Source organism: Capra hircus, chromosome 24, assembly GCF_001704415.2.
Source record: "Capra hircus breed San Clemente chromosome 24, ASM170441v1, whole genome shotgun sequence".
NCBI classification, from domain to species: domain Eukaryota; kingdom Metazoa; phylum Chordata; class Mammalia; order Artiodactyla; family Bovidae; genus Capra; species Capra hircus.
The window spans coordinates 33,812,293-33,834,534 of record NC_030831.1 but is presented as its reverse complement, the minus strand read 5'-3'; the positions used below and the strand labels follow the sequence as shown (position 1 = coordinate 33,834,534).

At 39.9% G+C, this 22,242-nt stretch overlaps 1 protein-coding gene across 4 annotated transcripts in view; it reads left to right on the top strand.

Annotated features, from left to right (window-relative positions):
• Nucleotides 1-10,474, top strand: part of RBBP8 (RB binding protein 8, endonuclease) — a 77,823-nt gene extending 67,349 nt beyond the window's left edge. For all 4 annotated transcript variants that reach the window (XM_005697054.3, XM_005697052.3, XM_005697051.3 and 1 more), the window contains 5 exons: nucleotides 2,121-2,264; nucleotides 4,061-4,130; nucleotides 6,012-6,108; nucleotides 8,809-8,950; nucleotides 10,250-10,474. In XM_005697054.3, the coding sequence (XP_005697111.1) occupies nucleotides 2,121-2,264; nucleotides 4,061-4,130; nucleotides 6,012-6,108; nucleotides 8,809-8,950; nucleotides 10,250-10,347 (551 nt within the window). In that variant the 3' untranslated portion in view covers nucleotides 10,348-10,474. The remainder of the gene's footprint in view (nucleotides 1-2,120; nucleotides 2,265-4,060; nucleotides 4,131-6,011; nucleotides 6,109-8,808; nucleotides 8,951-10,249) is intronic.

Sequence of the window (22,242 nt, the reverse complement as noted above, 5' to 3'; positions counted from 1 at the left end):
AATTTATCCAGTTAATCTAAGAAGATGATAGCTTCCCAAATATATTTGAAACAAGTAACTTATGGAGGTGAAATTAGAACTTAAACTAATGAGTGGAGATAACTTTGGCTAAATAAGGCATAATGAATACTGTTGCTGCACAGTAAGTCACTCCAGTAAATCAGAGGATTAGAACAATAATGATTTTTTTTTTTTTTTTAATGTTTCATAGTTTCTGTGCCTCAGGAATTCAGGAAGGGCTGGGCTGGGTGGTTCTATCTCAGGGTCTCATACAGATGGTGTCTGGAGCTGGAACAGCAGAGGACTAGACAGATGGGAGACTCTTGGCTCCTCTCTCATCATTCAGTCTCAGGGTTTCGCCATATAGTCTTTCCATGTGGGCTAGTTTGAGTTCCCTACTGCACAGAGACTAGGTTCCCAGAGTAAGCATCCCCAAAGAGCAAGGTAGAGGTGCACAGCATTTTTATGATCTGGACTCAGTAGTTGCTCAGTAGGAGGAGTGCCACTATCACATTTATAAGAACAGCAGGTGGGATAGGAGATATTGTTGAGCCCATACTTAGGAAAAAAACAGTCTGCCCATTCTACCCATAAGGTAGATCTTTTTCATACTTAGAATTGATGAAATATAAACTTAAAGATGAAACATACCATTAAATGGTACTGCTAATATTCAATTCCAAAAAAAGATTTTATATCTGTGTTCAACTTAGTATATCCTTATATATCAAAAAAGGATGTAGTCTGTCCTCAAGCATTTTACAGTCAGAAGTCAGCAACAAAAAGAAATCATTAAATCATTAACTTACTATGATTAACTGACAGCATATACGGAATGCTTTGGGAATGCCTAGTGCACAGGAATTATTTTTACTTACAAATTTGATCCTCAGAATGAAAAATGAACAAATGTTTCATCATTGAGTAATTATGGAGACACAATTCTATATCAGGAACTGGAACAAATAGAAAACAAAAGTACCTGCCTCTCATGGAATTTACATTGTAATAGGGGAGAAACAAGCATTGTGTGCTAGATGATGGCAAGTGCTGGAGAAAGATAGCACAGGATGAGGTGCTGGAGTATCTGCCCGGGGGAGGTGGTTGGTGGTGATTATGTAGTGACCTTGGCAGGTTCCAGTTTTGTCACAGTTGTTAGCCAACTGAATTTCTTTCTATTTTTGATAAACTGGTATTTTTAAAAAATGTATTCAGTTCAGTTCAGTCGCTCAGTCGTGTCTGACTCTTTGTGACCCCATGAATCGCAGCACACCAGGCCTCCCTGTCCATCACCAACTCCCGGAGTTCACTCAGATTCACGTCCGTCGAGTCAGTGATGCCATCCAGCCATCTCATCCTCTGTCGTCCCCTTCTCCTCCTGCCCCCAATCCCTCCCAGCATCAAAGTCTTTTCCAATGAGTCAACTCTTTGCATGAGGTGGCCAAAGTACTGGAGTTTCAGCTTTAGCATCATTCCTTCCAAAGAAATCCCAGGGCTGATCTCCATAGGTTGGCCCAAAAGTTCATTTGGGTTTTTCCATACCATCTTACAGAAAAACCCAAACAAATTTTTTGGCCCACCTAACAGTTAGTACTCTGAAGATGAAATTAGCATTTGCATATCAAATATGGAATTGAATTCATTATTTCTATAACACTGAACTACCAGGTGTTCATAATAATGCAAGAAAATACTTTTCTGCTACATTAGAAAAATAAAGAACAAAACAGTATAGAGGCTTTTATGTCAGTTATTTATATACAGTTTATTTAAACCATATTTTTCACCATTTATTATGCTGTATTTTTCTCTTCCTCACAGTTCCTTTGGTAGTTCCTTTTGGTTTACTATGAATTATACATGAGCTGATAGAAAAAGATGTCTTAACATTTATAATAGTAAAAAAAACCCCAGCATTCTCGTCACATAAATAAAGGACAGTTGAAGGCATAACATTAAAAACCTTTGGAAATGTACAGTGATTACCCAGACTTGGGGTTTATTCTTGCCTAATACACATCTAAATTATTCTGCGGCAGTTCTTAACAAGTTTCTATGTATTAGTCTACCTAGAAAGCAAAACACTTACTTGTGGCCTAAGCTGATACTCTCTCACATAGATGGAGAAAGAAAGATGAATGATAGCTTGGAAGATATGTTTGATCGGACGACACATGAAGAATATGAGTCCTGTTTGGCAGAGAGCTTCCCGCAGGCAGCAGATGAAGAGAAGGAATTGTCAACTACTACAAAAAAAACAAACAGTAAGGCAGTTTTCCTTCAAATTGTGTTTTTTTTTCCATTATACTGAGTTTAGTAAAGTAAGTTATCAATCTTATTAACAGAGGCCTAATGAGGTATCTTAACAATTAAAACTTGATGTTTATTGAATAAATTTTTTTCAGTTTTTTTTTAAAGATAATTTCAGATTAATAGAAGAGTTACCAAAAATAATTCAAAGGGTTATGCTTCAATGAAAAGAAGATATTTGAATGGCCAGTAAGCACGTGAAAAGCTGGTCAACACTCTTGAACATCAGGGATGGTGACAATACTTCATACCCACAGAAATGGTTGGATAACATGTATCTCTAGCAAGAGTGAAGAGCAGCTGGAACTCTCGCATTGCTGATGGAGTAGAAAATTGGTTATACTTTGGAAACCAGTTCAGCAGGGGGCTTTTTAAACAGCTTTATTGAGATCAGTCAGTTTTTTGTAAAGTTAAGCATATACCTGTGTTGTGACCTAGCAATTCCACTGCTCGGTATATACCCACAAAAAATGAAAACATGTTCATACTACTTCACAATGAAAAGGAGGTAACTACTAGACTCAGCAACATGGATTAGTCTCCAAAATTTGTTGAGCCAGACAAATGCAAAAGATGGAGAAGAATATATGGTATATCATCTCATTGATATGAAGTTCTAAAACAGACATAACTAGATAGAAATTAAATGAGTGACTATAGAGGAGGGAAGAGACATAAGAGAATGTTCTTGTGCGTGAGAGACAATAGAATAGGTAACTTGCATGGACATGTTCATTATCTTGGTTTGGGTAGCAGTTACACTGGAATATACACTAGTCAAAATTCATCTTAGTGCACTTAAAATCAATATGTGTAAATTATGCCTCAATAAAGTAGATGGTTTTAAAGTCTTCAGTGGCTTCCCAGTGCACTTAAAATTCAGACTCCTTCTCTTGGCTCCCAAGGCCCATCATGGTCTGGTACCTGCCCACCCAACATCTAACCCTGCCCCCGTCTTTCCCAACACTTCCCTTTTTTGGCAAATTAATCACACTGTCCTCCTTTTACATCATATAATATACCAGACTTTTTGCCATTGAGGACCTTTACCTAGAACATTCACCATTCGTACTCTTGTCATGACTGACTTCTCTTTAATCATCAGTTATTACCTGAGATATTCAGGTAGCCTTAGCTGTCTGCTTGCTTAATGTCTAATTGCTTCACTGCAGTGTAAATTCCATGAGGACAGCAGACCTGGCCTCCCCTGTTCTACATTAGCACAATGCTCAATAAATTTTCATAATTTGAACAGATGATAGCAATTAGCTATTTCTGAGTCTAGACAACTTGAAATTCAGGTCCATGGGTTTTCATTCTTATTCTGTCACCAGTTTTCTAATAAAACTTAAAAATCTTTTTATTTCCTATTTCTCAACTACCTTAAAGTCACATTACAAAAATCAACAGTACTAAGTGTACAGATTAAAACCTATCTTGTTATTGTCATTTGGTGCCAAATGATAATAGGCATCTAAGTAGTTCTTTTAAAGTCTAAAATACTTTTATGGTTATGATTTTTATCTCTTCAGTGATTCTGAGGTGAGATAATCAGCACTCTCATTAGGCAGACGAAAAAGACAGGAAAGAATTCATTACAGAGAACTTAAACTAATTGCCTAGGGCCTAGAGTATGAAATCCAATAAAAATAGATGTTTTGGCATATGTCTTTTTTTTTCCCCAAAAAGAACCAAATTACTTTTTAGTAAGTTCTACATTAAGTTTGTGGTATGCTTGTTTTGTTTATAGCTCCTGGTGATAAACAAGATAAAGTCAAACAGAAAGCATTTGTGGAGCCGTATTTTAAAGGTGATGAAAGGTATGGTGGCTTTGGTTAATACCAGCAATATGATTAGAAGTACAACAGAACTATCTTTGTCAGAGCATCTCGGAACTGTGAAAATTGCTACTTTGGTTAAAATCAAATGCATATCATTTACCTTCTGACCATAACAAAAATGGAACTCAGGTATAAAAAATGACAAATTTTTAAAATAAGGAAGTTTTTTTTATATCACACTTTTTTTTGGATGGTGGTGACAGTTATTTTTTCTGCTTTATTATAACATACTTTATTCTTATCCTATTTTATCATGAACTTTATTTGAACTTCAGGAATTTGTTGAATACTGTAACGTGGGCTTCCCTGGTGACTCAGCTAGTAAAGAATCTGCCTGCAGTGTGGGAGACCTGGGTTTGATTCCTGGTTGGGAAGATCCCCTGGAGAAGGGAATGTCTACTCACTCCAGAATTCTGGACTGGAGAATTCCATGACTGTATAGTCCATGGGGTCGCAAAGAGTCGGACACGACTAAGTGACTTTCACTCACTAACTAGGTGGCAAACCTTAGGTTTGTGCTTCAGAGTTATTTTAGGAGAATTTTTAAATCTTAAAAAAAATTTAAACAGAAACAGATGAGATTCTGAGCAAAGGACATGACTAAATTCTGTATAAACTTAAGAGTCCATAAACTGTTTGAAAGAAAATATAGTCATAGCAATATTGTTTTATCTCTTCTTTCTTAGTCTTCCTTTTTAAGTTCAGTGTTGATCCATAATTGAGAGTTGTTGGATTTAGCACAGTAAGGACCTAGAATCTTACACATTTTGAAATAAGGCACTTAGAGCTTTCCTTCGAAGAACAGCACTTGCCAACTGTCAAAATACCTTAAAAGAGTAGATGTGATACCCACAAGTCATTTTAAAATATCCATTTTTTTGAGTCAGATTGATTAAATTCACTGGGGTTATTTCTGTTATAAAGAAATTATGATGTTATGTAAGTCTTCACTTATAAGTTTGGAGTTTTCTATATTGGACTTCTTAAAGCAGGATATAAGTATATTAATTAATTAATTCCTGATTGCTTTTTCTGACCAAAGTACTGCATACCTTATTAATCCGTAATACCTCAGTAGCTTTGACCCTTCTAGGTTTCCAGTGGTTCACAGTAGGATCTGATCCATTTAAAGTGAAAGTGTTAGTCACTCAGTCCAACTCTTTGCAACTCCATGGACTGTAGCCCACCAGGCTCCTCTGTCCATGGAATTCTCCATGGCAATAATACTGGAGTGGGTAGCCATTCCCTTCTCTGGGGGATCTTTCAGATCCAGGGATCAAACCTGGGTCCCCTGCACTGCAGGCGGATTGTTTACTATCCGAGCCAGCCAAGCACAAATGATAGTTGTGCATAATATATTGAAGAATTTAAGGTGGACAGAAGCAACAAAAGAAACCGTTAGAGAAAACAGCAAATTACATGCAGACAAATGGATCTGTTCTTTGGGGAGAAGCAGGTTAGCCCTGATACATGGTTTCATAGTACTAGAAACTGAGTTAACAGAGACAGTAGTCTCTCTCAGTTGTATTATTGAATACCAGTTACTGAGTTTAATAATACAGCATTCCTTTTTAATTAGGTTGTTTTATATTTTACCACACAACCTAATAACTAATTTCAGCCAGCCAGAGGGAAAAATAGGAAGTAATAGTTATCTTTTTCAGTTAGAAAAAAGTAGTAGGCACTTAATATTTTAGTGAAGAGAGAATGAAGAAATGCTTTTATCTCTCACATACTGAGGAAGCATTTCAAATAAAATGAGTGAATGGGGATTATTTTTCCTCTGGATGCTCACGTTTGCTAATTTAAGATATAAACCAAAGGTCTCTATAGTAACAGATAAATTTATTTTTTCCCCAGAGAGACTGAATTACAAAATTTTCCTCATATTGAGGTGGTTCGGAAAAAAGAAGAGAGAAGAAAATTGCTTGGACACACATGTAAGGAATGTGAAATTGTAAGTACAAATGTAAACACTGTCATTTGGGGTTTCTTTGAAGATATGACTTCATGTGCATGATTTTAAAATCATAGATATAAACCATATTTGTATCTAGAAGCAAGTTTGAGCCAAGAATAACAGAATAAGTACATAGAGTATACAGACTGGCTGGGACCTGAGAGAGATGAATAGATGGAAAGGAAAGCCTCCATTTCTCTTAGATTCTCTTTAATTGAATGTGGAGCCTCAGTACTAGTTCTTAGTTCTTCCAGCTTAAGACATTTATGCCCTTTTTTTTTTTCTATATTTATTTGTATTTCTTTTAATTTTTTCCCCTTGTGTTGTAGTGGAGACTAATACATATACTGTTGGGGAAAATTTTGATATTTCAGTCAGAAACTTTGCTGTAATATTTTTTACTTAAACACCAGCACTCTCAGGAAATGAGGTATACTCATAATTGTTTTTTCTAAACAACCAGTACAACCATAAGCTCTTTTTTTTTCCCTGAACATTTTCCTTTCTAAAAATACAATGAACAGACTCCACTCTATTCTTAGAACCCACCTGCATTTCCCTTGTTTACTTTGGGTGTCTTGGACTAGATGTGTATCTTGAAGTAGATTGTACTAATTGTCCTCTTACTGAAGAGTCCTGGGCAGGTTCTGTGCTTTTCTGAAACTTGCTGTTTTTTTCTTCCCTTGCTGTCCTTTAGCTGTTGGATTGTTTCCAGCAATGTATTTATTTCCCCCTTAAATTTTATTTTTAAAAACCATAGCTAGAAAATCCCATGCACAGGGGAGCCTGGCGGGTTGCAGTCTGTAAGGTCACACAGAGTCGCTCATGACTGAAGTGACTTTGTGCGTGCACACGTGCACACACACACACATACACAAGCACATTAAAGTTACGTGTGAATAGGTTACAGTGCAGGTAAGCATTTGGTGAGACAAATGCTCTCATAAAATAACAGTGAGAGTGTAAATTGAGATCACTGATTTGGAAAGCAATTTGGAGATAAGCAAATGTATCTTGAGTATCAATGTATCATGAGTTTTCATAATACAAATTGAATATACCATGATTTCTTAACTAAGGAATATGATCTATACTAACTGAACTTCCCGTTTTTAGTTATAACTGGAACTAAAATTACCAATTAGAAAAAACTCTTTCACTGGAAACTCTTACTTTCCTTCTCTGAAATCATTTTTTTGTGCTGTTATCCAGTCTCTGAAGACATTGTTTCATGCGTTTTATTCCTTCTTTTTTTTTTTTTAGTTTTTTAAGATAGAGGTTAAATCTGTTCCCTGTTATTCCTTCATGACCAGGAGTGAAAGTGCCAATCACATGTATCTAAATACTGTCTGTCTGCTTACAGTTCTGAAATATTTCCTATTTCATATTCCCTGTGAGATATTCAGTGAACATGCAATACATGTGGCTGTGTAATAGTCAACTCAAATTTCACGTCATAAAGCGAGCATACACTTGCTACCTCCAGTTCTCAGACCTTACCTCTGAGCCTTCTATATGTCCATTCCCCTAGTTGTTTAAACCAGAGATCTTTTAGATATCTTCTTTCATCTCTCATATCTCAGTAATGGATCTATCAGCAAATCCTATTGATTGTATGTTCAACACAGCAATAGTCTCTTCTTCCAAATGATCTTTTTAGAATAAAAGTTAAATCATGTCAATCTTCAGCTCAGAATCCTTAAATGTCGTCTCCTCTAAGAATGAAATCAAAGCCCTTATCAAGGACAACAGACTCACCCCCCATTTCCTCTCTGACCTCATCTTCTTGCACTCTCCCACCTGCTCGCTGTGCTGCAGCCACCCTCACCTACTGTTGTCTTGTCTGTGTGAAAGAAAAATATACTAAAAACCCTCACTTAAAAAAAATTCTGATCCTAGTCTGCCACTTGCAATAGGTGATACCATTGGTAAAATATCACTTTGATCTTCAGTTCCTCAAGTGTGAAACAGAATTAGCTGGATTGTGTGATCCAGTCATCTGCGTTTTATCAAACTTTACACCATTGCTTTGTTTTCTTTGGATCTAGAGCTTGAAGACCTGTATAGTTTTCACGTATAAGTTTTATCTTTCTTTGCACGAAGTTTAGGTTCTTTATGGTCACAGTTGCAAAAAATAATATGGCTTTGATCCTAATTGATAGATCTAGTTTAAAAGGGCAAAGTCATGAAGGCTACAACCTTCAAAGCTAAACTTTTATTTTTAAAAATTGTACTGAAAGGAAAATTACTTCAAAACACACACTATATCCAAATGACAGTTGAGAAATGTGCTGTTCAGAGCACACGCCTTGGCTTTTTTGTTGCTGGTCTGAGAAAAATTAAAAGTTTGTATGTATGTAAATCAGCTATACCACTGAGCACACTCACTGTAAAGTTCAGCTGGCTTTTTTTTAGTTGTAATACTGTTGATGAAGGGTACAGTATGTTGCCTTACACTGTAATACAAGCCCTCTTCTTTGTGGAACAAACATTTCACAGACCACTAATTATTATCAGTAATTTATAGGTAGTAATTTACTGGTAGGTGGTATAACTTACTAATATTATCCATAAGAATTCATTTTCCTTAGCATGCTGAATACTTTAGTAGTTTTTTCAGCTTCTGGTTTTTAATCCATAAGCATAACACTCCACTTACTATTCCTCAGTGGAAAACCTAACCAATTTTATTATCAGTATTATGCAGATTTTCCAGCAGAAGAAAGAGAAAAGAAGTTGGCTTCCTGCTCAAGACACCGATTTCGCTATATTCCACCCAACACACCAGAGAATTTCTGGGAAGTTGGTTTTCCTTCTACTCAGACATGTATGGAAAGAGGTGAGAGTATAGCTTATGACATTTTGGAACTTAAAAAAAAAATACTGTGTATAATATATATACCCAAGTCTAAACATTAAACTTTTTCTTCATGGTTCTCTACCTTCTGCTATAAGTTGAAAGCCAGTTTTGTGGCACAAATACAGTTTCCTAAAGATAAAAGGCTTACGTTTAACTCTTCAAATAACTTCATTGGAATCATTGTTTACAAGCATGTTAATGAATTGTGTATGTGTTACCCTGCTTTTTTTATCATTCAAATTTCGGAAAGTAATTTCTCTTCTGTTTAGTCATTGAAATGACTTTTAATAAAGTAACTTTACAAAAGTTGCCAAAGTTACATTGTTGAAAAGCATCTTTTTTTTTTAAAAGAGGCTGCTGTGAATTTGGATGTTAAAACTTCACTTATCAAGAATGCTAGTTATTTATAAACCATATTTGAGTAAAAAAGACTTTTGTTTGGGCAACTGTTAACATGCAACTCACTCCTTCAAAGACAGCACTTACATTTAATAGAGTTGAAGAACATATGGGAGTTTTAAAGCTCCAGATTTTTTAGCTGTAAGAAGCTTTTCTAAAAGATGCAAAGTCTATTACAGCTGTTACCATACTTCCACTTTCCCTTTTAGCAGGTCCTCTTTGACGTGACGTCTCTGCATCAGATAGTTAGTCTGGATAGAGCCTGTGTTTGTACCCCTGATAGGTTCTCAGGGTATGGCAGACACAGTCCTCCCTGAAAAACTACATCATGGAGAATCAAATAGTCTGAAGAGTAAGTACAGGGACCATGTCATCTCATCTAATAGCTACTGAAAAAAAGTCTTCTTGATAAGCACCGAAATTTATCCTAACAATCGAAAGATCATGTTTAACACTTGTCCCCATTTGCACCCAATGGAAGGTAGACTAGGAAAGTGCCTAAGCGCCCCAGTTCTGGAGTCAGATGTTGGCAGAGTCCCCACTCACTTCCTTCCCAGCTTTAGGAACTTGAGTGAGTTATTGGACTTCCCTGGGTCTCCATAAGCTCAGCTGTGAAATAGGTGTAGTGGAAGCTACTGCAGAGGACTGTGAGTTATCCCAGACAACGTTGTATATAGCACACTTGATAAATGTCTGCTGCTATTTTTAGTACAAATGAGAAAACGGATGCTAAGTAATAAAATCATTCATCATCACAAGCGGCTAATAGAAAAATCATGTGAACTTAAAAGGCATGACATGAGACAGATGTTGACTGGATATATGCTAAAATACGTATGTTGCAAACATAGTCTTCTAAATTTGTGATTTATTTTTAAGGTTACATTAAAGAAGACCTTGATCCTTGTCCTCGTCCAAAAAGACGGCAGCCTTACAATGCAATGTTTTCTCCAAAAGGCAAAGAGCAGAAGACATAAATGTTGAAGCAAAAACAGAAGAGAGGACAATTTTCTTTTTAGTTATTTATAGTTAAAGTTGGTGTTAAACCTTGATTTTTTTTTGATCTTCTGTAAACTGGTTTATAAATCATTTTTCTATTGAAAATGTTTTTAAATGGCATTTACTCATCACACAGACAACTATTTAAAAATGTGGATAAGTTTATGTTGTATTTTCTTGCTTTTGCACCTTGAAAATAAGGTGCTTTTATTTTGCACTCTAAATTAAGAGTTGTTTATTACTTTATTTGGTAATACCCAATTACAGTTTTGAAAATATAATTGTTATAGTCTGATTTGTTTCCTCTCTTCTTTTTACTCCATCTTCCCTTGCTGTGTACATTCAGCAGTGACTTCATATTAACATTACAGATTTTTATTCTCCTTTGTAGATCATTCTAATGCCCAACTTTCAAGTCTTTTTAAAAATGCTAAATTTTAATAGTCCTTTAACTTTTCAGCTTCTTTCGTTCATTAACTTGAAGTACTATTCTGTTGGAGAAGGAAATGGCAACTCACTCCAGTATTCTTGCCTGGAGAATCCCATGGACAGAAGAGCCTGATGGGCTATAGTCTTATAGGGTTGCAAAGAGTCAGACACGACTTAAGAAATTTAGCATGCATGCACACACTACTCTGTAGTGAATTCCTTTCAAAGTGACTACAGATAACTTTCTTTCCTTTGCCATGTATTATAGATTAACATCCTGTGATCAAAATATTCCAGCCTCATCTTCCTCATTGATCAGGATTTTCATGTGAATTAAATGACATCAGTTTTATGTTTTCACAGGATTAGAAATCACTTATATTTAGTATCTACTTATATGTTAGACCCTCTTTGTACATTGTTTGGCTCTGAATGTGATCTTAGTTCTTTTTATAAACAGCTCTATCATAGCTTTAGTCAGCACTTCTCTTCCCTTTCCAGATTGTTTATATGTTTGATTTTTGTTCTCTGCTGGCAGTCAACTAATCTCTCCCAATAGTAGCCATTCACTGGTCACCTGCTATATGCCAGGAACTGTGCTACACTCGTCACATAGTTTTTTTCTTTTAATCTTCAAATAATCTTGTGAATTTATGAATCAACTTAATACTAAACTGTAAAAAAAAAATCAACCCCCAAATCAGATTAAATAACAAATGACTAGTTGTTTTTTTTTCCTCATGTTGAAAAGTTTGGATATCAGTGGTCCAAAGCTGGTCTGTGCCCTCATGGTAGACCCTGATTTCTTCTAGCTTTCTGCTCTTTGATACTTTATATGTGGCCTCCATCCTTTTATTGGTTATGCCACCTCTAGCATCATGTCCATGTTCTAGGCAGGTAGAAGAGAAAAGCAAAAAAAGCACACATCATTTGTTTTTGTCCCTCTTTAAAAAGTTTTCCAGAAGGCCCTTCCCAGTGACTTGGCTACCTCTAATAACAGATGAAGTTACAGCTCAGGGTTGCCTGATTCAAGAATCAGCTTGTTTAGTGCTTCTGACAGGTGGGAGTCAGAAACACCCGAATTGGAAGAGGGCACCACAGGATGAGCAGTTAGAGCTGTATACGTCTAGTGATTTGTTTGTTAAAAGGTAACATGAGCAGGGACAATAGGAAATTGTCTACCTGATAGTGGCTTGACAGCATTCCAGCCCCTTAAGCAGCATTTGTTCATTTTTCCTCAGTTACCCTGTGAGATTGGGTAAGCTGAGGTCTCTTACCCACCCGTTGATCAGCTCTACCTTTAAATGAAGTAATAGACACTTTTTAAAAACACTTGTTACATACATTTAAATGGAGAAGTGCAATTTGGTATTTAATATGTATGAAAAGACTGTCTTCATTTGTAAAGCATCATAGATGTTAAACAGTATTTTCATACAAACATGTATCAGTCACTGTATGTAGTTACATAGTTTCAAGTTGCCTGTGAGCTCTTCAAAGTTGAAGACCTGTGATTAAACGTTTGAAAACATGCAAAACCTCTATGTTAGCACTTAACATTAGATTAACACCTTTCCTGCCTTTGACAGCCATTCTGATTAAACCATCTGAAACCTAAGGTTGTCAGAGGTAGCACTCTGAATGAGTTAATCACGGTACCCAGATACATACAGAAGATAATAACATGCTACCTACCTAGAGAAAAGAACAAGTGAAGCAGAAGAATATTCCTAACACCTTTCATTTAGTGAAAAATTTCCCCAAATCCAACTGGAAAGGCAGCTATTAGTAGGCTTAACATATTAGTAACTCGGAAACTGTCAGACTTTATTTTTTGGGGCTCCAAAGTCACTGCAGATGGTGACTGCAGCCATGAAATTAAAAGACGCTTACTCCTTGGAAGGAAAGTTATGAGCAACCTAGATAGTATATTCAAAAGCAGAGACATTACTTTGCCGACTAAGGTCCGTCTAGTCAAGGCTATGGTTTTTCCAGTAGTCATGTATGGATGTGAGAGTTGGACTGTGAAGAAGGCTGAGCACCGAAGAATTGATGCTTTTGAACTGTGGTGTTGGAGAAGACTCTTGAGAGTCCCTTGGACTGCAAGGAGATCCAACCAGTCCATTCTGAAGGAGATCAGCCCTGGGATTTCTTTGGAAGGACTGATGCTAAAGCTGAAACTCCAGTACTTTGGCCACCTCATGTGAAGAGTTGACTCATTGGAAAAGACTTTGATGCTGGGAGGGATTGGAGGCAGGAGGAGAAGGGGACGACAGAGGATGAGATGGCTGGATGGCATCACTGACTCGATGGACGTGAGTCTGAGTGAACTCCAGGAGTTGGTGATGGACAGGGAGGCCTGGCATGCTGCGATTCATGGGTTCGCAAAGAGTCGGACACGACTAAGCGACTGAACTGAACTCAATTTAAATTGCATCTAGCTTATGTATTTAAAAAATCAGAGAACATTCTTAGGCCCTCTAAAACAAAGATTTAAAATCCCTAGGGTATCTTTAATTCATAATGTAATTGCCAAAAAGAAATAGTGTTGCAAAAAGCTATTACATAACACTAGTAGGTTTAGATAGCATCACCGACTCAGTGGACATGAATTTGAGCAAACTCTGGGAGATGGTGGAGGACAGGGGAGCCTGGCAGTTCATGGGGTTGCAAAGAGACACAGTTTAGTGACTAAATAACACATTTCTTAAGCACTCATCAAAGCACTTTTATTTTTACCAGGTATAATACATACAAGTATTAGAATCAGGCAAATCTTGACAATTTTTTTTCCAATGGGGCAAGTTTTAAAGAACACACCTAAGAATCAGTTACTCCTGACACCCTAACAAGCATGAGTTTAATTCTGACAAATGCCACTTCAGAATAGGCGTTTAAAATAACTCAAGTTTTACCATTCAGGTGTGTATTCTCAGCAAGCCTAGCAGTTTAAAACATCTCAAAATCTTTCTCTTTGCTGAGTTGATGTTGTTAGAGTGGTTCCTTAGAAAACTGAAGTGTGCTTGCACTTGGATTCTTTACTATGCACTTAAGGAATTAGTGAAGAAGTTGTCTGCTGTCAAACCAGCAGAGGCCACAAGAGAGCTATTTTTGGAAAATAATGAGAACTACCGGCTGAACACTTATAGAAGAAAGTTTATAGGCTAAGTGAAGTGAAATTGCTCAGTCATGTCCGACTTTTTGCAACCCCGTGGACTGTAGCCCTCCAGGCTCCTCCATCCATGGGATTCTCCAGGCAAGAATACTGGAGTGGGTTGCCATTTCCTTCTCCAGGGCATCTTCCTGATCCAGGGATCGAATCCAGGTCTCCCACATTGCAGGCAGATGCTTTAACCTCTGAGCCACCAGGGAAGCCCAAATTTATAGGCTAAATAGGATATAAATTAGAAACCTTTGGTACAGTAATGAGAGCTCAGTTAGCAAAAAGCTTTCAATATAGTTGCTGTTGATTAAACCAATAACAGGCAAATAATTCATGGTCCTGACATAACAAACATGTACTTACTAAGATCATGGCATCTGGTCCCCTCACTTCATGGCAAATAGATGGGAAAACAGTAGAAACAGTGAAAAACTATTTTGGGGGGCTCCAAAATCACTGCAGATGGTGACTGCAGCCATGAAATTAAAAAACGCTTGCTCCTTGGAAGAAAAGCTATGACCAACCTAGACAGCATATTAAAAAGCAGAGACATTACTTTACCAACAAAGGTCCATTTAGTCAAAGCTTTGTTTTTTCCAGTAGTCATGTATGGATGTGAGAGTTGGACTATAAAGAAAGCTGAGTGCCAAAGAATTGATGCTTTTGAACTGTGGTGTTGGAAAAGACTCTTGAGAGTCCCTTGGACTGCCAGAAGATCCAACCAGTCCATCCTATAGGAAATCAGTCCTGAATATTCATTGGAAGGACTAATGCTGAAGCTAAAACTCCAATACTTTGGCCACCTGATGTGAAGAACTGACACTGGAAAAGACCCTGATGCTGGGAAAGATTGAAGGCAGGAGAAGGGACGACAGAGGATGAGATGGTTGGATGGCATCACCAACTCAAGGCACATGAGTTTAAGTAAACTCTGGGAGTTGGTGATGGACAGGGAGGCCTGGCGTGCTGTAGTCCATGGGGTCGCAAAGAGTCGGACACGACTGAACTTACACACTGGGCATTTATATACAAGAAATACGTGACATCAGTTATTATCCAGTAGAAGACCAGACATCAACATACAAAGATGCCCAAGAGGTCAAAGAAGCTTGGACTGAGTGCCAAAGAAATATTAAGGATAATTAGAACTTGAACCATGCCTTTGGATGAGTTAACCTCGAGAAAAAGAGAAAACACAATCTAAGTTGGGAAATGAACCCAAATGTGGAAATGCTAAAATACTAAGGAGTGAAAGTGAAGTCGCTCAGTCGTGTCCAACTCTTTGCGACCCCTTGGACTGTAGCCCACCAGGCTCCTCTGTCCATGGGATTCTCCAGGCAAGAATACTGGAGTGGGTTGCCATTTCCTTCTCCAGGGAATCTTCCCAACCCAGGGATCAAACCCAGGTCTCCCACATTGCAGGCAGACACTTTAACCTCTGAGCCACCAGGGAGCTCTGGACATAATTTGGTTCTGGCCCCTCACTTTGTAATGAGGAAAGAAAAGCCCAAAGAGAGTGACTTGCAAGGTCCCAACAGCCTGGGACAAGACTAGTCTGGGGCCTCAGTCTGGTGCTCTTTCACCTTGAAGCATACTGCCCACAGATAAATTAGAGCTTGAGAGGAGGGCCATGTGGCATTATTAGTGAGAGACAATAAACTTGCGTTTTAAAGGCAAGTCTTATAGAGTTTGGACTTGAGTCCGTAGTCCTGTGGTTTTCAAACTGTTAATAGCAGATCCCATTATTCAAATTAAATCAGTTTACATAGAATATCAGTAATCAGTATTTTAAATGCACATATTTATGTTAAGCATTCAAATCTGTCCTCTTATAAATCTAATCTTTGTGTGTGTGTGTGCGTGTGTGCGTGTGTGTGTGCGCGCGCGCGCATGCGCACACAGGCATATCTGACTGTTTACAACCCTATGGACTGTAGCCCGCCAGGCTCTTCTGTCCATGGCATTCTCCAGGCAAGAATACTGGAGTGGTTGCCACTTCCTATTCCGGGGGATCTTCCCAACCCAGGGATCAAACCCATGTCTCAATGCATCCTGCATTGACAGGCAGATTCCTTACTACTGAGCCACCTGGGAAGCCCAAATCACTGAGGCTAGAAAACACAAAATTCTGAGATAAATTATGGACAGCTGGTTACATCAGCCTCAGCATCCATGATATCCTAGTCAAATGCTCCTTGTGCCCCAATTCAATTAAATCAGAGTATCTGGGGGTATGGTCTAGGCATCAGTTTTCTGGTTTTTTTTTTTTTTAAACCTTCTTAGGTGATTCTAGTGTGCAGCCACATCTGAGAACCACTACCCTAAGTCACTGTTGCAGGCTAGTTACATTGTATTTGAACTTCAGTGTAGATCAGAATCACATGGAAGATTTATTAAATCATATTTCTCGACCCCAAAGTGAGAAGGGGCCCCAAATTTACATTTTCATACTGTTCCCAGATGATACTAATGCTGCTAGTATAATAACCACAAGTACGTAATTATGAAAGTCACCCAGATACTTAGTAGATATTCTTGGGCTCGTCTTGTGAGAATTTTGATTCAGGTGTAGCTTGAGCATTTTTAAAAATTCTTATATTATTATGAGTCAAGCCTAAGAAATACTGCTTAAGACAACAGCAAAAACTAAATAGCAACATGCTGAGCTTTCAAACATTCTCTGACAAAAAGATTGAGTTGGGTAATAATGTGTTCATTTAGATATAATTATCAGGCAGCCATATACATAAGATGAGTTTGGTGAGGGACAAGGAGTAATCACACGTATTACTGCTACTGTTTGGTGTCCGGCTGGAAGGGCTGAAACAAGCTCTAATACTTTGGCCACCTAAGGCACAGAACTGACTCTAGAAAAGACCCTGATGCTGGGAAAGATTGAAGGCAGGAGGAGAAGGGGATGACAGAGGATGAGATGGGGGTGGCATCGCCAACTCGATGGACATGAGTTTGCGCAAGCTCCAGGAGATGGTGAAGGACAGGGAAGACTGACGTGCTGCAGTCCATGGGAGTCACCAAAGTCAGACATGACTGGGCAACTGAACAACAAAAACAAATTTAGTAATCTGCCAAGGAATCAGGCTTCCCAGGTGGCACTAGTGGTAAAGAACCCGCCTGCCAATTCAGGAGACATAAGAGACGTGGGTTTGATCCCTGGGTTGGGAGGATCCCCTGGAGAAGGCAATGGCAACCCACTCCAGTATTCTTGCCTGGAGAATCTCATGGCCAGGAGCCTGGTGGGCTACGGTCCACAGGGTCGCAAAGAGTCGGACACAACTGAAGAGACTTAGCATGCACACCAAGGACGAAGAACATCTAGGCCAAGAACATGGCAGTAAGAATGGGGAAGAAATTTAAGCCACCACTTTCTGGTTGTTACCAGAACTTGGCAGCTGAGGGAGGATATGAAGATGAATATGACAGTTTCTCAGTGAGCTGATAACTAACTCAGTGGTAACAAGGAACATAACAGAATCAGTTGGATGGGGTCTACTGGAAATGGGGAGAGACCCCAGTTTACATCATTTATACTGTGAAACACTTCAGTTCAGTCGCTCAGTCGTGTCAGACTCTTTGCAACCTCATGAACCGCGGCACGCCAGGCCTCCCTGTCCATCACCAACTCCCAGAGTCCACCCAAACCCATGTCCATTGAGTCACTGATGCCATCCAGCCATCTCAGCCTCTGTCGTCCCCTTCTCCTGCCCCCAATCCCTCCCAGCATCAGAGTCTTTTGCAATGAGTCAACTCTTCGCATGAGGTGGCCACAGTACTGGAGTTTCAATTTCAACATCAGTCCTCCCAATGAACACTCAGGACTGATCTCCTTCAGAATGGACTGGTTGGATCTCCTTGCAGTCCAAGGGACTCTCAAGAGTCTTCTCCAACACCACAGTTCAAAAGCATCGATTCTTCTGCACTCAGCTTTCTTCACAGTCCAACTCTCACATCCATACATGACTACTGGGAAAACCATAGCCTTGACTAGACGGACATTTGTTGGCAAAGTAACGTCTCTGCTTTTTAATATGCTGTCTAGGTTGGTCATAACTTTCCTTCCAAGGAGTAAGCGTCTTTTAATTTCATGGCTGCAATCACCATCTGCAGTGATTTTGGAGCCCAGAAAAATAAAGTCAGCCACTGTTTCCACTGTTTTCCTATCTATTTGCCATGAAGTGATGGGACTGGATGCCATGATCTTAGTTTTCTGAATGTTGAGCTTTAAGCCAACTTTTTCACTCTCCTCTTTCACTTTCATCAAGAGGCTTTTTAGCTCCTCTTCACTTTCTGCCATAAGGGTGGTGTCATCTGCATATCTGAGATCATTGATATTTCTCCCGGCAATCTTGTTTCCAGCTGTGTTTCTACCAGCCCAGTGTTTCTCATTATGTACTCTGTATATGAGATAAATAAGCAGGGTAACAACATACAGCCTTGACGTACTCCTTTTCTTATTTGGAACCAGTCTGTTGTTCCATGTGCAGTTCTAACTGTTGCTTCCTGACCTGCATACAGATTTCTCAAGAGGCAGGTGAGGTGGTCTGGTATGCCTATCTCTTTCAGAATTTTCCACAGTTTATTGTGATCCACACAGTCAAAAGCTTTGGCATAGTCAATAAAGCAGAAATAGATGTTTTTCTGGAACTCTCTTGCTTTTTTGATGATCCTACAGATGTTGGCAATTTGATCTCTGGTTCCTCTGCCTTTTCTAAAACCAGCTTGAACATCTGGAAGTTCACAGTTCACATATTGCTGAAGCCTGGCTTGGAGAATTTTAAGCATTACTTTACTAGCATGTGAGATGAGTGCAATTGTGCAGTAGTTTGAGCTTTCTTTGGCATTGCCTTTCTTTGGGATTGGAATGAAAACTGACCTTTTCCAGTCCTGTGGCCACTGCTGAGTTTTCCAAATTTGCTGGCATAGTGAGTGTAGCACTTTCACAGCACTGTCTTTCAGGATTTGAAATAGCTCAACTGGAATTCCATCACCTCCACTAGCTTTGTTCGTAGTGATGCTTCCTAAGGCCCACTTGACTTCGCATTCCAGGATGTCTGGCTCTCAGTGAGTGATCACACCATTGTGATTATCTGGGTCATGAAGATCTTTTTTGTACAGTTCTTCTGTGTATTCTTGCCACCTCTTCTTAATATCTTCTGCTTCTCTTAGGTCCCTACCATTTCTGTCCTTTATCGAGCCCATCTTTGCATGAAATGTTCCCTTGGTATCTGTAATTTTCTTGAAGAGATCTCTAGTCTTTCCCATTCTATTGTTTTCCTCTATTTCTTTGCATCGAATGCTGCCCTTAGTCCTCACAGTTCATCCACCCTTAGTCCGATGGCTAGAGAGGTGGTATACCAACCAGCCACAGGTTAATATTGTACAGTGGTGCCTTTCTCCCGAAGTGGACCTAGATTATTTTAGCAGTCTTACATGGGGCCAAGTAGAAGACAGGTGAAATCTGTAAGTCCCTTTCTAATCCTCTTCCTCTGGGGCAACAAACACAAAGCACTGGAACTTACCTGCCAATCCCAAGGCCACTTTATAACATGTTCCCCTGGCGGGTAGACCTACGGCGAGGACAAAGGTAAGATATTGTCCTGACCAACAGTTGGCAACAGTCCTTCAGTGGTCAATGGGTGATCTCGGCTTGTGTTGACAAGTTGCTTCTGGGTTAACGCGATGGAGGCTCTTCTCCTGGACTCTTGCTCCTGGAACATGTCTCATGTTGAGAGCCTGGTTCCTGTCTCATCATTAAGTAATCAGTAAGCAGCCCATCCACTGCCTAGAAGCAGGGGGATAATATCAGCCTATTCCTGAACTTCATGCTCGGTAAAGTGGGTTCCTTGGTCCCTGTCTATGTCCATAGTGGTGGTGGTGGGTGGAGGGGGGTCCCGTATGTCATGCACAGCTGTTTTAGCCCCACATGGTCAACAACTCAAGTAGGCCTTTTGTAACGTCTTTCACCTGTTGTGACACATTGTAGGCAACACATGGCTATTGTCCCATCGCACTCTATTGCTGCTCTGCCCCATTCCATAGGTGGGACCAGAAGCCCAGGAATACTCATTCATTGTTTTGCCACTGCCTCAGGCCCCCACCAGACCCTTCTGGCCTCATCCACAAGCCTGGCCCTGGGTTAATATCCCTAAAGCCAGTGTCTAATTGTTTAGGACCGGTGGGTCTGAGGGGTATGCTTGTCTCACCTGACCAAGGAACATCCGATTATTTGATAGACAATCCAGATCCTTGCGTTTGGTCTGTATTCACCGGCCATCACCCCGCAGCCAGATGAGCTACAAGCCACAGCGCTGCTACTTTTAAACTTGAAAGAGGCTCTGAGGTTAACAGGATATCATCAGTATAACGGAAGAGCTTTCTTTTCCAACATCTCCCATAGTGGTCAGCTGCCGCAGGGCCCCACATGCTAGTAGACGGCCACCTCAGGATTTCCCCAGCAATGTTCCATTCCCCATCCTTATTTCCCACCATCTCAGGGTTTACAGAAGTTTCCTCAGCCTCCTATTTGCTCACCAATTGTTGGGCTGCACCCCAAAGGTCTGAAAGCCTTATGGTTGCCCAGCCTTGCAGTTAGAGAAAAAGCCCAGAGACAATGACTTATCAGACAGGGGGATCTTACACTTCCAAAACAAAGGGTCCTGGAGTGACACTCCATCCTCTCCGGGCAGGCGGGCCATGGTAGCAACTTTGCCACCTGGAGGAGGCTACCATTTATTTATAGGGGAAATTGACCTCAGATTGGCTCATCAGTTACCAGGGCAAACTACCAGGGAAGGTCTCTCCCAGCCCCTCAGATTAACCACCATCACAAGGGTGGATATTTCCCCTTCAAAACCTAGCAGGTGGAGTCGTTGTGGCCTAAAGACTAGAACAATCACTAGCCAGGGAAGAGGGCAATCCCATTCATATAAGCAGGATGCCAGTCCATAAAGCAGACAACAGCCGTCTTGAGTGGCCTGACCATACAGACCATATGATCTACTTCAGTAAGATAGCTGAGAGGGAAACTGGACTCAAAATGAGGGCGAAAGGGGCTTCTAGTGATCCAGGCAATGGTTTAACAAAGCTAAGCCAGTAATTCTTGGGAAAAGAGAGAAAGGCGAGCTAGGGAAATCCTCTATATTTAAATGAGAGACGGGAATTCAGGCTTCCAAGTGGGACAGATTGGAAAAAAATATCATCTCTAAGTGCTCTAGAGCTGCTGAAGAGACAATGGCTGAAGATACTAAGGTTACAGAGAGATGCGATGCCAACAGGGGAGCTGTATTCTGCTATCCGTGTTTCCCTGGGGAGGAGGCTGAGGCCTCCAGACCTCGCCCGAACAGAGGGTCTCTTCCAGGAAGAGGGGAGAGCCCAACAGGACCACCGGGGGTCTCCCAAGGCTGCCGTGACAGAACTGGAGACTGAGGAGCCTCCTTCAGCTTTCCCCTCAAGGTGTCAGTCACATGTTGAAGTTACATTAGAAGGAGGCTAAAAGCTGTGCTAAAAATCTTAAGATAATGGCTAAAATGGTAGCTTTTATGTATTTTATCACAATAAGAAAAAAATTTTTTTAAGTTTTCAACAGACTATCTTTGATGCTAATTTGTGGTTGTGGTTGTTTTAATCGCGAAGTCGTATCCGGCTCTTTGTGACCCCATGGACTATAGCCCACCAGGCTCTTCTGTCCATGCGACTTCCCAAGCAAGAATACTGGAGCAAGTCACCATTTCCTTCTCCGAGGGGATCTTCCTGGTCCGGAGATCAAACCTGTGGCTCCTGCACTGGCACGCGGATTCCTGACCACTGAGCCACAAGGTGCTAAAAAGACCAACAAAGTTCAGGACTTCCCGGGGCTCTTAGTTGACACAGTTATCTAACTTACCAGATTAACTAACCACCATACTCTTCGTTGGAAAGCCTGGCGGACTATGACATAGGAACAGGGGCTGTGAGGGAAGGCCTTGCTGAGAAGATCAGAAAGAAGAGAGGTGAACGTGGGAATCTATGGGAGAAGATCTTCTCAAACAGAATAGCGACATGAAGCCCACGCAGTAGGGGCGTGTTGTTGGCATGTTCAGCTCTTACCTGGAGCAGAGCGAACCAGGGAATCTGGGGGGAGATGTGGTCAGAAAGAAAGGCAAGGACAAGATGATGTGGTGCCTTGTGCCCAGAAAGGGCTTGGCTTTAGTCTAAGTGATAAATGGAGTTGTAAGGAAAGAGGATGTGATTTGACCTGGCCTATTTTATTATTTATTATTATTAT